The sequence below is a fragment of the Dipodomys spectabilis genome, unplaced genomic scaffold, assembly GCF_019054845.1.
Source record: "Dipodomys spectabilis isolate Male_0828 unplaced genomic scaffold, ASM1905484v1 ptg000706l, whole genome shotgun sequence".
NCBI lineage: Eukaryota > Metazoa > Chordata > Mammalia > Rodentia > Heteromyidae > Dipodomys > Dipodomys spectabilis.
This window is the reverse complement of record NW_024871383.1, coordinates 136359-154148: the sequence shown is the minus strand read 5'-3', so window position 1 is coordinate 154148 and position 17790 is coordinate 136359. Positions and strand designations below refer to the sequence as shown.

General features: G+C 41.1%; 1 protein-coding gene across 1 annotated transcript in view; it reads left to right on the top strand.

Moving 5' to 3' along the window:
• Positions 1 to 17790, top strand: part of Dnah14 (dynein axonemal heavy chain 14) — a gene marked incomplete at its 3' end in the record, with an annotated part of 195772 nt that overhangs the window by 48762 nt on the left and 129220 nt on the right. Inside the window, 8 exon segments of the mRNA XM_042672409.1 lie at positions 2362 to 2483; positions 5126 to 5297; positions 6711 to 6815; positions 6901 to 7019; positions 7860 to 7934; positions 11994 to 12081; positions 15479 to 15732; positions 17537 to 17768. Of these exon segments, the coding sequence (XP_042528343.1) occupies positions 2362 to 2483; positions 5126 to 5297; positions 6711 to 6815; positions 6901 to 7019; positions 7860 to 7934; positions 11994 to 12081; positions 15479 to 15732; positions 17537 to 17768 (1167 nt within the window).

The window sequence follows — 17790 nt, the reverse complement described above, 5'->3', positions numbered from 1 at the left end:
GTAAGATAAGTAATAATAGAGAAATGCTCAATAGCAAAATTAATATAGTTGACTATACACATATGTACACATGCATAGGTAGCTGCAGAGGTGTGTATTCAACGTGTGGAATGCACATGGCTGCAGAGGTGTGTATTCAACACGTAGAAGCCACATTCTTTGCAAATATACAACATTTAGAGACTTTCATTTAAATAGGCTTTAAAGAAAAATCTCAAATTATGAAAAAGAAGAAAAAAATTTAACAATAAAATAGTGATGTAACAATAACAATAAAAAAAGAACAGCAGAATACTTGCATAAAAATCAAACAGGAAATGCAATTCAAGTTTTTAAAATTTAGAAATAACACATAAGGAGAGATTACATATAAAACCTTACCACAGGGCTGGGAAGGTGGCTCAGTGGTAGAGCGCTTGCCTTGCATGCTCAAGGCCCTGGGTTCGATTCCTCAGCACCACATACACAGAAAAAGCCCGAAGTGGCGCTGTGGCTCAAGTGGTAGAGCGCTAGCCTTGAGCTGAAGAGCTGAGGGACAGCGCCCAGGCCCAGAGTTCAGGCCCCACAACCGGACCCCCCCCAAAAAAAAAGTTTTTAAAAAAAACCTTACCACAGTTTACCACAGCCTTATGAAAATTAATATTTAAAGCACTAAATGCCTTTGTCAAAAGTAAAGAATGAAATTAAGAAATAACAAATGAGTGAAACTCTCAGGAAGCCAAGAGAACATCACATGCACACACAAACTTCTCCTTCAAAGCAAAATGGAATCATGCCCCAAACACCCAACCCAAACCAGACAGGACATATGGGATGGTGGTTTACAGGACGCTGCACATCAGAGAACACAAACGGAGATGTCTGGGATGTGAGAAGCACACAGGTAAGCCCTGCGATGACACCAACCCACCACCTTGCATTTCTAGACCTTGGTTGGGGGGAAAGCAAAGAAGCCAGGCAGGACCTGACATGAGATGCTGTTTAACATCTGGAGATGCAAGCGAGCATAAAGCCTAGAAGATAGTTCATCCAGAGGTGACCTGTTAGAGAACATCAGCATTGTGTAAGGGCCCTCCCTGCTCATGTATTGGCCCAACCCAGTCAATGGCATGTGACTGTGAGGAACTGCCAGAGACCAGGGAACCAACCACCTGAGAGAACTTAGCCTGGAGAGATGGGTTCGCAGACTTTCCCTTTCAGGAAAAATGGATGTGTTGACTTCTTGATTGTAGTGATCATCTCACAGGCATGAGAATAAGCTAAACTTAATAAACAGTTTAAATGTAAAAGAAAGTAAGAAATAAGTGAACCTAGGCAGAAAACAAATATGATTCATGCATGGTCCCTTCCCTCAGGAGGCAGTCAGGAATAGGCCTGGCTTTTAAGGACGTATTGTAGCCTTGATTTTTTATTTTTATTTATTTATTTATTTTGGGTCCGGTCGTGGGGCCTGAACTCTGGGCCTGGGCGCTGTCCCTCAGCTCTTCAGCTCAAGGCTAGCGCTCTACCACTTGAGCCACAGCGCCACTTCCGGCTTTTTTCTGTTTGCTTATGTGGTGCTGAGGAATCGAACCCAGGGCCTCGAGCATGCAAGGCAAGAGCTCTACCACTGAGCCACCTTCCCAGCCCCAAGCCTTGATTTTTAAAAACCATTTTCCCATGATATTCTTTTTTTTTTTTTTTTTGTATGTATGTGCCATTGAACTAATGGCCTGGGCTGTCCCTTAGCTTTTTTGCCCAAGGATAGCACTACTACTTCTGGCTTACTGATGGTTAATTGGAGATGAGTCTCACAGACTTTCCTGCCTGGGCTGGCTTTGAGCTGTGACCCTCCTATCTCAGCCTCCTGAGTAGCCAGGATTAAAGGCATAAGCCACAGGTGTCCAGTTCCATCTGGTTTTCTAGGGGAAGGGTAAATTGCAAATGGAATCCCTGGATAGTTTTGCAAGGCAAGAGAAGTCATTGTCAGTGTTTTAAAAAGCAGATTACAGGACAATGGGTACAATACATTTACATGTGTATAGAAATGCCTAAGAAGGGACTAAAATAAAATGCTTACCAAACTTACAAATGCTACACTTCTTCTACAAAAGGAATAGGAAATAAGTATTGAGTGGAACATTCCTGTTACTTTCTATAGATGGATGTGTTCGTTAAGGCTTTACCAAAATTGTTGATCATATAAACAAAATTAAACAAGGTATCTTAAAACTTCAAAAACTAAATATAGTTTGTTTTTCATTCATGTAACCATTAATGATTTTCTGGGTGTCATTAAAAGATCACCCTTCACATTTGGGTTCTAGTATGTGATTCTTATAGAGAAGTTTCATACATTTTGTTTGTTTTTTTGCCTTCTAGGATCTTGTACGTAAATGGGACAAAAATTTAAATCTCTTTTCTTATACTCTTGGAGAATGGGTGAATTGTCAAAGAAGCTGGCTTTACCTTGAACCAATCTTTCATTCTGTAGAAATACAAAGGTAAAAAAAATACCAAAATATACCATTTCCAGGTAAAAATGCAAAAAAATGCATAATGGAGAATTTTACTTCTGTAATTCCTGAGAAATCATGTCAACAAACTATCCACCTAGAGATATAATAATTACAGTAATATAAATTGCTGGTTCATTGTGACATTTTCTTTCATAAGAGATTACAACCATCATCTTTTTTTAAAAGTCCAATTTCTCTGATGATAATATAAAGATGTAAAATCTGGGAAGGAGATGTCACATACATCATGATAACCATTAAGCTACAAAATTATATATCTGTTCAGTTCCAGGGTATTAGTATGGCCTTAATGTTGCACAAATGTGATTGTAGTAGCACTCATATATTAATGATAATTTCTGGCTTTGAATTTGGTAGATTAATAGAGCACCTTATCAGTTATTAAAATTTTACCTTTTTTCATTCATAGCATTAGGATTAATTGATTTTAATTGGGTTTTGGGGGGGTTGGTTGGTTTTTCTTTTTTTTTTTTGATTGTGGGGCTTGAACTCTGGGACTAGGCGCTGTCCCTGTGCTCATCAGCTCAAGGCAAGCACTCTACCACTTGAGCCACAGCACCACTTCCGGCTTTCTAGTGGTTTATTGGAGATAAGAGTCTCACGGTCTTTCCTGCCCAGGCTGTCTTTGAACCATGATCCTCAGATCTCATCCTCCTGAGTAGCTAGGATGACAGGTGTGAGCCACTGGCACTCCAGCTGACTTTAATTTTTTTAAGTGATTGGTCTTAAGAATGTTTAAGTTGACAGAAATAAGTTTCTAGGAAGAATTGAAACTATTGGCATATAGGCTCATTCCTACAATTCTAGCTACTCAGGGGTCTGAGACCTAGAGAACTGTAGTTCATAGACAACCAGAGCAGAAAAGCCTGTAAGATTCTATCTCCAATTAATTAGCAAAAAGCCATTCTGGAGACATGGCTCAGGTGGTAGAAAACCAGCCTTGAACTAGGAAGTTAAGTTTGAATGAGAGCACAAGGCCCTGAGTTCCAGCCACAGTATGGGAACCAAAACAAGACAAAATAAAACCAAACAAAACCCAGCAACAACAAAAATGCAAGCTTTTGTAGTCTTTTTGTAGACTTTATGGGGTGCTAGGAAGCCTAGGATTTCAGGTTAAGTACTTGGAACTTCATTTGGGGGGAGAAAGAAAACTGTTCAGGTACAAGCCTTGCTTAGTAGGGACAATACTTATTTTTCATATGCTGTGTAGCTCAGCAGTGTCTGGGGCGCTGCATGTCTACTCTCACTCGCGACAGTCTTCCAAGGTGAGACTGCACACCCGTGGAGCGCACCCTTTATGGCTGCGCTCACTTTGAATCTTAAATTCAAATCATTACTACTTTTTACTAAAGATATTTTTTATTAATAGATCAGACTCCTAAATAAAAGAGGAAAAAATATGACTAAGTTAACCGTATACAAAATTTGGTGAGATTGTAAAAGGAAATACGAATTGAAAGATAGTAACAGCACTGATGAGATGAGTCTGCGGATGAGGGGAAATGAGTTGGCAATAGACCTCTAAGTAAAGGGGAAAGATGATAGGACAATACCAACAGGGGCTCTCAGAGAAAGGTGAAGTCACAAGAGGCTCGTGGGACAGGAAGACTCTGTGATGGGAAGTAAAGAATAAAGAATCCAGTGGGTGCTACACTAGAACCTTCCAGAAGGAGGGTGTGTTTCACTAAGTAGAGTTGGTCTGTCCTCTATGATAGGATTTCTGCTGCACTTCAGAGATGGGGAGCATGATAGTGAGAGAGTTCTTGTGAGACGTTGACTTTTTTTTGTACTAGTATGTGGGGGCATTAAAAACCAGGGGGCTGGGCTGGAAAGGTGGCTCAGTGGTAGAGCGCTTGCCTTGCATGCATGAGGCCCTGGGTTCCATTCCTCAGCACCACATAACCAGAAAAAGCCAGAAGTGGTGCTGTGGCTCAAGTGGTAGAGCACTAGCCTTGAGCTGAAGAGCTGAGGGACAGCGCCCAGGCCCAGAGGTCAGGCCCCACAACCAACAAACAAAACAAACAACAGGGGTGCCCCTTCATGGACAGCTCTAAAGCAGTCTTTAATAACAGGATCAACAAGGAGTACAGGGGTGCATGGTTGTTATAGACCAGGAGCTCCCTGCAACAAGAGTGATTTTAGAGATGTGTGTGTGTGTGTGTGTGTGTGTGTATGGTGTGTGTAGTGTATGCCTGTCAAGTGCAATTAATTTTCAGTTCAGTGATAGTTATATGTCTAATTTTCCTAGTATTTCTTACCATATACATTACCTACCATATACATTATACACATATATTACACTCTTATATTTATTCATTATGTATACATTTCTTACCATATACATTACTTAAGTAATATATAGTAATTAATAAATATATTTATTATATATAATTATATATTAGCTACTACATAAGTAACTATATAGTGGATATAATTAATATATAAGTATATAAAACTAATATATAATATATAATTCATAAATGATCAAGAAAAAAACATCAAAATTGTTTTAAAAATACCACAGTATTCTGTAACAAATACATTTAGATTATTATGTTAATGATAGTGCTTTCAAAAAACGGTTAAATCTAATTTTATTTCTAAAGGCAGCTCCCAGCAGAAACAAAGCACTTCTCCATGGTGATCTCCATGTGGAAGGAATTAATGTCAAAAGTGCAGAACAAGCTAGAGGCCTTGCGAATAACCACTTCCGCAGGAGTCCTGGAGGTGCTGCAGAACTGCAATATGCATCTTGAGACTATAAAGAAAAGTCTGGAGGTAACTGCACAACCATGGCATGGAGACCCACTGCACGTGCAGCTAGCACTAGCGCGGACTTACTACTTTCTCTCTCACTCCCAGCACTTCTCACACTCACGAACTTTGGAGGTCCTGAAAATAGGATTAAGAAAAAAAAAGGACAACTGATCTCAGTGGCCTTCAGGCATAGTATCAAGGTTCAAGGTTGTTTTTTTTGGTCCTGTCATGGGGCCTGAACTCTGGGCCTGAGCGCTGTCACCCAGCTCTTCAGCTCAAGGCTAGCGCTCTATCACTTGAGCCACAGCGCCACTTCCGGCTTTTTTCTTTTTGCTTATGTGGTGCTAAGGAATTGAACCCAGGGCCTCATGCATGCAAGGCAAGCGCTCTACCACTGAGCCACGTGCCCAGCCCAAGATTCAAGATTTTTTGTGCCCAGGACCCCTTGTCTTTAGGTTGAGAGCAAAGGCAGTGGTTCCCGGGGAGCAGAAGGGAAGGAGAGGATGCTGTCAAAGCGCAGGACCTGGCGCTTACAGTTAATAGGTATTAATAGCATCACTATTAATTGTAGTTTTAGCAAAAACTGAATTCAAGTTATTTATTTATTTTTGTCAGTCTTGGGGCTTGAACTCAGGGCCTGAGCACTGTCCCCGAGCTCTTTTACTCGAGGCGAGTGCTCTACCACTTCCGGCCACAGCGCCACTTCTGATTTTCTGGTGGATTTAATTGGGGAGAAGAGTCTTGAATTCCTGCCTGGACTGGCTTTGAACCTTGATCCTCAGATTTCAGCTTCCTGAGTAGCTGTGATTACAAGTGTGAGCCATCAGCGCCCAGCTGAATTAGAATATTTTGATGAGCTCCTAAATCAATGTATTGGCCCCCTATGCTTTTTACATTGCCAGAGCATTAAGGGAGAAGAAGGGGTCTCAAATTTTTTTAATAAGGAGGTTTGTTGCAAGGGAAAGATTGAAGAGATAGGAGAGTAGGAAAATGGCTGCCATCCGCAAACAATGTATCTGTTTTACTGAAAAGAAGGATAACCATACACTAACTAGTGTGAAGTTGTGGAGCAGGAAAGGGGAATTCTGAGTAAGGAGAATGTGAGGTTATTTGTGCAGTGAGGCCGTGTTTCTCAGGTGAGGACGACACACAGAACTAGAGCAGCTAGAGCACACACACGTGTGGGAACACCACAAGGGCGTCTCACTGACTGAGAGTAAGTGTGCACATGTGCACTTTTCTGCTTGCTTTCATTTGGACTTTGGTTTTCCTATTTTATTTAAAATGTTTTCACAACTTAAACATAGCTTTCATTACTCATGGGCTAATATTTTGACTGACAACAGCTTTCACTGTGATATTTGTATGTAATGTAGGCCTATACCCCTATCATAGATTTATCTTCTGAACTGCATTTCTTTTGGTTCTGGACAGGATTACCTTGAAGTTAAAAGAATGATTTTCCCAAGGTTTTACTTTCTCAGCAATGCTGAGCTTCTCGATATACTGGCTGACAGCAGGAATCCTGAGTCTGTGCAGGTAACAGGAGCGTTCTGTTAGCAATGTTATTTCCTAACCAAATCAAGATTTTACAATATTACCAACATTATTTTCTGGTCCACAGCCTCATCTTGTGAAATGTTTTGAAAATATAAAACAAGTATTGATCTGGAAAGAAGAAATCGGACCCCCTGCTGTAAAAATGCTCATATCTGCAGAAGGAGAGGGTCTTCTGCTGCCCAAGTATGAGAGTTGGCCACCGGCTCATGGCCAAACCTCTTAGAAGCTTCTTATTTTGAAATTTCTTCTTAGATGTTCTCAGTAGTTGATAGGAGTTTGCCATGTGAAGTGTTTCTTCCAAGGCTTTCACTGTCTTCTTCTTAACACAGAGCACTCTCTTCTTTGCCTCTTTGCTGTACCCTAATGTTAAAAGGTAATCTTCAGAATTCTGCAGGCCTGTCATTTGTGCCTGTCTTTTGCTCTATCATTGAACTCAGCTTTAGTTTCATACTCTTTTTTATGTTTACTTCCAAGTTTTATTATGAGCATAGATGGGAAGAAAATTTACTCTTTTGAGTTGTTAAGGTTACTACCATCACTGCCTCCACCAGCCTCTGTTTTCATCATTCTGGGGTTCCAGGAAAACAGGACAACTAGGGTTCTAGTCCATGGAGCCTAAGCAAGGGCCCCAGACAGGGTCCCCACCTCCCAGCATGCTTTAAGAACCCTCCCAAGCCCCAACCAGTTCTGCCACTTGAAAAGACCATGAGCAATCCAAAAATATTTTATGGTACAATTTGTCTATTTTGTGCATTTCTATTTTCAAATTCCTATTTGCCTAATTATTGTGTATATTCATAGGTTTGATGTCAACATTTCCTGAAGCTAGGTAGTATGTTTTCAATATCATTTTCTAATTTAAAGTCTAGAGAAACCAGAAAATATGATAGAATTATATTCCTCTGGTCCATAAGTAATATAAATATGTAGAAAACAGTCTATAAGTTTATCAAAAGACTGACATACAAATGAATTCATGTGATTCATAATATTATATAATAATACTGTTTTTGAAATACATAGGAAAATCCGCGTAAGAAGTGCTGTGGAACAATGGCTGTTAAATGTAGAGAAAAGCATGTTCGATGTGGTGAAAAAGTGAGTATAACACTCAGATCCTAAAATTCTGTGATATACACACATGCACATATAGACACGTACTTTATTACCTGCTAAGATAAATGGAAAGGATGTTGGTAGAGGGCGCATATGTGGCTTTGTGCCCTTTGAGTTCATGGACACCTGAAGAGTGGCCAGATGTCTGTCTCTGCCTGCTTCCAAGTACCTCACCCTCAGCCTCCAGTCTCATCCAGTTCAAACCCCATGACTGACAAAAGAAAAAAAGAACCCTGGAGACATTATAACTTGCCAATATAATAATAATAATCCAGTATCTTTCTCTACACTTCTTGTGTGTGCCAGTACCGGGTGTCGGGTCCTCGTCTGTCCCACAAAGGACGGTCGGGATCCGGATAGGGTCTCCCACCCAGCCTCCCTTAGCCCGGGAGACAATCAGATGCAGCGGGGAGTCAAGTCAAGCAGGAACTCATTACCACACAGCAAGCACTTTTTGAAGCAAAAGATCACGTGGGAGGGGAGGAAATGGAACCAACCAATCACTGTAAAGGTCACACCCTATCATGCACCTAAGCTTCCAGGAGCTGTTTATGCACTGAAGGTAAACAAATCGGGCCCTGCCCACTCAACTTCCATCTTGGCTGCCTGTGTGCCCCACATTGGGGCTTCTTAATTAAATTGACTTATGAATATTTTCTCTGTAGCTATTGTGAATGTGTTGATGTCTTAATTTATTTTTCAGAAAGTTTGTTGTTTATATAAAGAAACACTACTGATTTTGAAAGTTGTTTGGGCATTCCGGTCTTGTCACTGAGATTTGAGGAAACATTTTCAACTTTTCACTATTATTATATTAACTGTACAGTTTTCATATGTAGTCTTGATTGTATTGAGGTACATTGCCTTTATGCCCAATTTTTTTAGTTTTACCAGAAAAGGATGTTGAATTTTATCAAGTAGTTTTTGAAGTATCTGTTGAAATTGTAGTTTCCCTTCATTCTATTGAAATCATAGATCATATTTATTGATTTGTATATATGAACCATTTTGAATCCCATTTAGATCCTATTAGATTATGGAAAATGATTCTTTTTTTAAAATTTTTTAATATTTTTATTGTAAAGATACTGAACAGAGGGATTACAGTTACATGAGTAAGGTAATGAGTACATTTCCTATCCAGCTTTGTTACCCCCCTCCTTTGTTAAACCCTACCATCCTTTCCTTCCCCAACTCCTTCCTCCCCGCCCGCCCCCCCCCCCCCAAGTTGTAAAGTTCGTTTTCAACCTAGTGTCTTGTACATCTCATTGTTACAAGGGGTCAACCTGTATCCTTATTTAAGCATTTTGTTATTTCCCTTCCCCTCCCCAAATTAGAAAAAAATGTATATACAAGATGCAGGGCGCCAGAATCAAATACAGTAACAACTGGGGTTATACCGTGGGGGAAGAACATTCAAAAGAAACAAAAAAAAAATCACGTAGTACATTAAAAACAACAGTGACAAAGATAAAACCTCTTGTGCCCCTATCTTGAGGTTCATTTCACTTAGCATCATCTTATGTGGTCATATGTACATAGCTTTGACCTTTCCTGCTTGTCTGGTAAGATTATCCTAGATGTATACTAGTTATTGCAAATAAGGGAAACCATGGGGCCTGTTTCTTTGGGTCTGGCTAACTTCACTTAATATAATTGGAAAATGGTTCTTTAATATACCATTTTATTTTCCTAGTGTTTTTTTCAGAGTTTTTATATTTATGTTCATTAGAGATACTGGCCTGTGACTTTAATAGTGTCCTTGCCTGGCTTTGGTGTCCTTGAAAAATAAGTTTGCAACTACTCCTTTGTCAATATTTTGAAAGAGTTTGCGAAAAATTGGTTTTAATTCTTTAAATGTTTGATAGAATTTAGCAGTGAAAATACATGGTGCTAGGCTTTTCTTCGATAGGATTTAATCGCTATATTCATTGTCTGCTCAGATTTCCTACTTTTTTCTGACTCAGTCCTCCACCTCATTTTTATGATAATCCACTGCTGCTCAAGGGAGTTTCCTGCTCATACAAGAATCGATGTGCTGGGCTGGGAAGGTGGCTCAGTGGTAGAGCACTTGCCTTGCATGCTCGAGGCCCTGGGTTCGATTCCTCAGCACCACATAAGAAAAAAGCCGGTGGGGCTGGGAAGGTGGCTCAGTGGTAGAGAGCATGCCTTGCATGCCAGAGGCCCTGGGTTCGATTCCTCAGCACCACATAAGCAAAAAGAAAAAAGCCGAAAGTGGCGCTGTGGCTCAAGTGGTAGAGCGCTAGCCTGGAGCTGAAGAGCTGAGGGACAGCGCCCAGGCCCAGAGTTCAGGCCCCACGACCGGACCCAAAAAAAAAAAAAAAAGAAAAAAAAAGAATCGATGTGCTGGCTTTTCAGCACTCACTGAAATTACCATCACATGTGGACTCATTCTTTCCATTTCCTCGTGGTTTGGGGTCAATGGATATTTTTACTTCCTATTTTAGATTATTCATTTCTTTGGGCATATTGTATGACAATTATAAACATCTTCTACTGGATACTAGTAAAATTGTAACACTTTATGAATCCTATTTTTCTTGAAGCCTACACTTAGTAAAACATGTTATGGCCCTGAAAGCAAGAGCCATATTTAAGAATAAAATGAAGCACCAATGGCATAATACAAAATAAAAATTAATTGGTAAAGATATATCTGCTATTGATAATGCTTTTGAAATACTGTCATCCCTCAATGTCCCCAGGGATTGGTTCCAGGACTCACTTCCCCCAGGAGCAGCAAGATACGCACATGCTCAAGTGCTGTGAATAAAATAGAACCACGTTTGCATGCCACTGTGTCTTTCCATACCAACAGAATAATACCCAATACTCTATGTAAATGGTAATCATACTCTATTGTTTAGGGACAAATTACCAGAAAAAAATAAGAATGTATTAAGTAGAGACACTTTTTTAAAAATCTGATGTTGGTTTTAACTCATGGATATAAAGCGCACTATGCATATAAAAAGTCACTTTCGTGACCACATCCACAACCCCCCAGCACTTGGAAAATGGAAGCAGGAGGATCGTGAAGGAAGGGCCAGTCTGGGTGGGCTTTCCAGTGTGAACCTGTGTAAAAGAAAAAAGTTGTATGACATGCTTCTTTTTAGCAAAAAAGATAATACAAATAATAGATATGATAGACAAGCACAGTAAAATTTAAAAGCATCAATGCTTCATTTCAATGTTCAAGAAAAATGTAAAACAATAAAGGTATTGCAGTCCTTTAGAAAGTCAATTAAAAAAGTCAATGAAAGCTAGTATTGAGAATTTGTAATCTATGGTAGTGATAAATTAAAGGTAAAATACTGATAAAAGAAACTTAAAGTTACTCTATTAAAACCTGTCATGACTATCAAAATACATAATGTTGGCATATGTTACTTCAGGTCTAAATAAAACTTTCTAGATCTATTTAATAAAACTTACCCTGGCTGGACACTGGTGGCTAACAGCTACAATTCTAGCTTTTCAGCAGTTTGAAATCTAAGAACCAAGGTTTGACATCAGCTTGGGCAGAAAAGTCCATGATACTCTTATCTCCAATTAACCTCCAAAAAAAAGCTGAAGTGGAGCTGTGGTTCAAGTGGTAGAGGACCAACTTTGAGGGAAGAAGCCAAGTGAGAGGAAAGGCCCTGAGGTCTAGTCCCAGGAACTCCTCCCACTCACACACACACACACACACACACACACACACACACACACACACACACACACCTGTCTTCTCCATTATAATTACTTTCAAAAACCAAATGCAGGGCTCTACTATGAAGATTCACTTGAAATTTGTACAAAGTATTATATATTTGCTCTTGGTAGCACTTACAATTTGTGTTTTTCTAATTTAGTATGTACTTTTACTACCTCAGAGAGTGAATGACTAAGTAGAACGTGGTAGGAGCCACATAAAGGATTTGCAGTCTGCACAGACAGGTGAACAAAGCAGTCAGCTGTCACTCAATGGCTGTGGCCACTGGTTAGACTCAGATAATGCAAATACGTTTTTGTTTGTAGGTTTGTGAGTCAAGGGGTTGAAGACTGGATGCAGCAGGATTTTTCCCTGTGGGCGGTGTCTCATCCAGGACAGGTGGTGCTCACGGTGGTAAGTCATGCTGCTCTGAGTGTGTGGAGGAGAGTTCAGTGTGTGGCTCCATCGATAAAACCAAGACCTGGCAAAGGAGCCATTATGAAGAGTACTAATACTTGTCGCTTACTTGGAAATACATTAAAAATAAGACGCCATTAGTCTGAATTGACAGGTGTAGATAATGTCATTGTAGAGCTCTGTGGGTTAGAAGACAGTGTGGGGTCCCCACACTGAGGTCATGGCGTCAGAAGGCTTCATCAGGTCTTCTGCACTGAGACCAGAATGTCCGGTGTCTCTGGGCTTTCTGTCTCATTATTCCTGTGCTTATCTTCAAAGCCGGCACGGTTGCTTCTCTCTGGCCTTCTTCCAACTCAAAGGTAGAACATGTTTTCCAGTTTTAAGAACACACGTGATTAGATTGAACTCATTTAAATAATCCAGAATAGCCCTCCCCCTCAGTCCTCGGTGCTCACAGGTGACATGGCCGCCAGTTCTTGGGATTGCCGTGGGGCCTCTCGGTGTGAAGTCATTATGTAACCTGCCCACTTGATTCTGCACACATATTTGCAATATTAGTTTTCCTAGAGACTAAAAGAGAATGAGAGGGAAATTTTGGGTGATGTCCAGAAAGTCTGAATTGGCAGTTGTTTTGATGAAGCTAGAGGAATTATAGGGCTTCCAAGCAGAATGTATAAAGTAAGTGTAAGGAAAGAGCCCAAGGAACAGCAATATTTAATGAGTGGACAAAAGGAAAGCCACAGGGAGAAATGAACAAGAAAAACAAGAATGCCAAGGAGCAAATGAGGAGGTGAGGAGGTGGAGGAAGGCAGGGGAGGAGGGAGGGGGCAAATGAGGAGGTGAGGAGGTGGAGGAAGGCAGGGGAGGAGGGAGGGGGCAAATGAGGAGGTGAGGAGGTGGAGGAAGTCAGGAGAGGAGAAAGCAAATGAGGAGGTGAGGAGGTGGAGGAAGTCAGGGGAGGAGAAAGCAAATGAGGAGGTGAGGAGGTGGAGGAAGGCAGGGGAGGAGGGAGGGGGCAAATGAGGAGGTGAGGAGGTGGAGGAAGGCAGGGGAGGAGGGAGAGAGCAAATGAGGAGGTGAGGAGGTGAAGGAAGGCAGGGGAGGAGGGAGGGGGCAAATGAGGAGGTGAGGAGGTGGAGGAAGGCAGGGGAGGAGAGAGGGGGCAAATGAGGAGGTGAGGAGGTGGAGGAAGGCAGGGGAGGAGGGAGCAAATGAGGAGGTGAGGAGGTGGAGGAAGGCAGGGGAGGAGGGAGGGGGCAAATGAGGAGGTGAGGAGGTGAAGGAAGGCAGGGGAGGAGAGAGGGGGCAAATGAGGAGGTGAGGAGGTGGAGGAAGGCAGGGGAGAAGGGAGGGGGCAAATGAGGAGGTGAGGAGGTGGAGGAAGGCAGGGGAGGAGGGAGGGGGCAAATGAGGAGGTGAGGAGGTGGAGGAAGGCAGGAGGGAGGAGAGTTGGATGAGAGTTGTCTTGGAGCTGAAGGAAGACACACTTTCTGTTCATTTCTTTGACCTTTCCCTAGAAAGAATTGCTTATTTAAAAAATGAGGTGGTCATAATTTTTAAAAGCTCTAGAGAGTTCCAAAGATCGTCATAACCTGTTAGTCATGAAGCTCATTATGAGAGTAGGGTTTGGTTTTGGTTTGTGTTTTGTCTTTTGGTACTGCTGGGGCTAGAACTTAGGGACTTGTGTTTGCTATGCGATTGCCCTACCTATACCTCACACATCGTTGAGGTCACAGCTGTGAACCACAACCCTGAACTTACTTTTTGAGATAGGATTTTTACAAACATATTTTTCCTTTTGCCTGGGCTGTTCTCAAACCATGATTCACCTGATCAGCACCTCCTAAGTAGCTGGGATTACAGGCATAAGACTGCGCTTGTTCCTTCATTTTTTGTTTTTAGTGGGGTTTTACTTGGCCTCAAGCTTGCTAAAGCCTCTTGAGCTCTACCTCTAATTAAAAATAGTTTTTCTGGAGTGGTAATAGTAGAAACCATGTTGCCACAAGTTGCTACTAGCAAGTATTTTTTAAATATGGATTTCTAGCTCATTGAAAAATAAGTTCACACCAAGGCTCCAGTGTCTCATGCTTGAAACCCTAGCTACTTAGAAGGCTGAGATCTAGAGGATCATGGCTACTATCAGCCCAAACAGAAAAGTCCCTGAGACTCCATCTCCAAAAATGACTAGCAAAAGCCAGGCTGGGGGCATGACTTAACTGTTAGGGCCGAGTAAAGCTGAGTGGACAAGTGCATGGGCCTGATTTCTAGTACTGGTAACAAAAATTAAAAAATGAAGTAAGAATAATTTCACATCTTCTTACTTTAGCTTGATCTACTACAATTCAAGTTTTCTAAGTTAATCTGGACCTGTAGGCAGAAATTATTCCTGTTAAATCTCTTTGTCCTTTATACTACTTAGTCCATTCGCCTGAACAAATCCCATCTTCATCTGAAAGACTTCTTTAAGCAGTTCTGTACAAAGATGACAAAAATAATGATGAGTTGATCTCCATATTTCTCTAGTAAATTCTACTAATCAAAGCTGCATTAGAAAGGGGTCTTCCCCAGATTCCTGGTGTTCCAAACATGTCTAACAATAAGAAACTGGCATTCTATTTCCAGAAGTACTTCACGGAATGTGCCCTACTGATGCTGATTCATCTTTCCAGGAATAGTTTACCACTTCCCTTTGTCTTGAACCACTGTCTGTGTGTGGCACACAGACAGAGGAGCTGTCTCTTAGGAGATGTAAAGACCTCTGCAGGAGTACATACCAGGGGGTGTTTTTATGCATTGGCCACTGTGAGAATTTCAGTGTCCACTGACACAAAATAGTATCACTATTCTTTAAATAAATAAGCAAATAAAAAATTTAAAACCCGTCTCACAGTCTCTCTCACCGTGGCCATTCTTGAAGAATGGCTTTAAGTAACAGCAGTTCCGTGGCATAAAGGAAAAAGTCTCTCCACACCCCATCCAGTAAAAGCATTGACTGGATTTCAATTAGTCTTCAAATATATATGTTCAAGCTCTCTCCTTTACACACACACACGCAAGTATACATTATACAAATGTCACATGTACTTCATAAAAGTGTTTTAATTTAGCCAGGCGCTGGTGGCTCACGCCTGTAATCCTAGCTACTCAGGAGGCTGAGATCTGAGGATCGCGGTTCAAAGCCAGCCCGGGCAGGAGAGACCGTGAGACTCCTATCTCCAATAAACCACCAGAAAACCGGAAGTGGCGCTGTAGCTCAAGTGGTAGAGTGCTCACCTTGAGCTGAAGAGCTGAGGGACAGCGCCCAGGCCCAGAGTTCAAGCCCCACGACCGACAAAAAAAAAAAAAGTTTTTTAATTTAAAATGAAATGTATTTCGACTCATTTGCCTTTTTCAGGGCCAGATCATGTTTCATAATGATTGTATCAGAAGCTTTGTGAGTTCTAATCCAAGAGAAGAGTTGGAGAAAGTCCATGTTGCTGTGATTTGGCATCTGAAAGAAGTTGCAGAGCTGATTGGGTTGAATACTAGTAATTCTCGAACAAAAACTGTGCTGGAAGCATTGCTTACCCACTACGTTCACAGCAGAGATATTGTGATGGATTTACTACTTAAAAATATATTCAATGCAGAGGATTTTGAGTGGTCAAGGTAGGGAGATAAACTATGTGTAATAACCTCTCATAAGCATCATTAGGTAAATAAATTCTCTGCTTCAAACGTGGTAAATATCAACTTGTAATTTTCAGGAGTTTGCCAAAATTCAAAGCAAGTCGCCCCCTTGTACCACATTCCTGCACTGCCGCCTTTACCTCTTCTCTCCTCCCTCTATCACTTTCACGTCTTCGCACTTTGTGTTTCTAATCTGATGGTGTTCTTTTTGCCACTCATCCGAGGAACATTTTTTAATTTCCCCGTGGTATCAACTCTCAAAACAAGTCCGAGAAGACGTCTAGCCAGCTCCCTGGCCAGTACCTCCTGTGCTCCTTGTGGAGATATGAAGACATAGGAGAAGAGAGGCTGCCTGTGGTGGAGCATTAGTCTTAGCTTACATGTGAGATTTCACATTTTTATTTCTTTCTAAAGGTTGTCATCTGTTTTTGCTGATGATTATTTTTACCTTTGCAAGGTTGCAGTGCACACATTTTAAAAGACTTTTATTTTAACTTTTGTTTAGAAGTTTGTGTGTGTTTTTTTTAAGATTTCTTTATAATCTTCCCTGTTACCCCAGAGAGGAACAGGCCCTCACAATGGTCTGTGAAGATGTATAAGAGACTCCATGACAACACACCGCAGGTGGAAGGAGAAGGGGCAGAGGGGATCCGTGCTGGGCCAGGCCTTCAGTGGGGTGCATGGCACTACCTGAACCTCTAACCGCACTGAAACGTAGACACGTGATTTTTCCTATGACGTTGTGTTAATTACTAAAACAATCAAGTGTAAAATATATTCCAAACATGGTCCTTGCAAATAGAGAGGGAAGGGTGGGAGGAAGCAGTCGTAATATTCAATGTATATGTGTGAAAATTGAACTAGGTGAACTTAGGGAAAGGGTAGGGTTGGAAGAGATGGGGAAAGCAATGACAGAGGTGACGTTGGCCAGAGGTGCACTACACTCACAATCTGACAGGTTGCATTGAAAACCTGCTGTACAACTATTTAAAGATAATTCCTTTCAAAATAATCTTTTACATGTGTTTGAAAATGAATTGGTACTGGTGGGCACATAAAGCAGTCAAGCATGAATTTTCATAAAACCACCTGTGGTTCTCGGACTGCACTCAGAGCCTTGAGAACACTTATCCTCAGCTACACAAGTCACAATGTTCACAGGATAGGTCCAAAGTGCAGGGTTTTGTTTTGTTTTGTTTTTTACTTGTTTTTCCCCCTTGGCCCTGGGTGCTGTCCCTAGCTTCTTTTCCTCAAGACTAGCTAGCACTCTACCACTAGAGCCATAGTGCCACTTCTGGCTTTATCTGTGATTAATTGGAGATGAGTCTCATGAATTTTCCTGCCACAGCTGGCTTCAAGCTATGATCCTCAGATCTCAGCCTCCTCAGTAGCTAGGATTATGTAGGCATCAGCCCTCAGCCCCCAGCCCCAAGCCCAGGTTTTTGATTCTTAAATAACTATTTCTCAGTTCCCTCGTAAGAATTAAATTGTAATGAACAATATGTTTGATCACATTCCTATTGGAAACTAGTGGGCTATATAGTACCTTCAAATAGGAGGTGACCCTCATAAATCCTTCTTTGGGGTTGACATCAAACAAAGTAGCCCATATGTTTATAGTCATATACTGGTGAATTTTATATCACATCTCATTTGTGTTAACATTTTGACTTCTGTTTGTTTTTTTATAAATTCCCCATTTTTAAACTCTATTAGATTTATTTGTGTGAAAAAAGTAATGTTACCCAGATAATATATGAGCATTCAAATATTTTGCTTTCAGACATTTGCAGTATAAATGGAATGAAAAACAAAAGCTGTGTTACATTATGCAAGGCAACACCAGTTTTACTTATGGATACGAGTACTTGGGGTGTACCCCAAGGCTGGTCATCACACCCCTCACGGACAGGTGCTGGCTGACATTCTTGGGAGCACTGAGCCTGAACCTAGGTGGCTGCACTGCTGGCCCTGCTGGAACAGGAAAAACGGAAACTGTTAAAGATCTGGCTAAGGTAAGTGGCTTTTGTGTCCAAA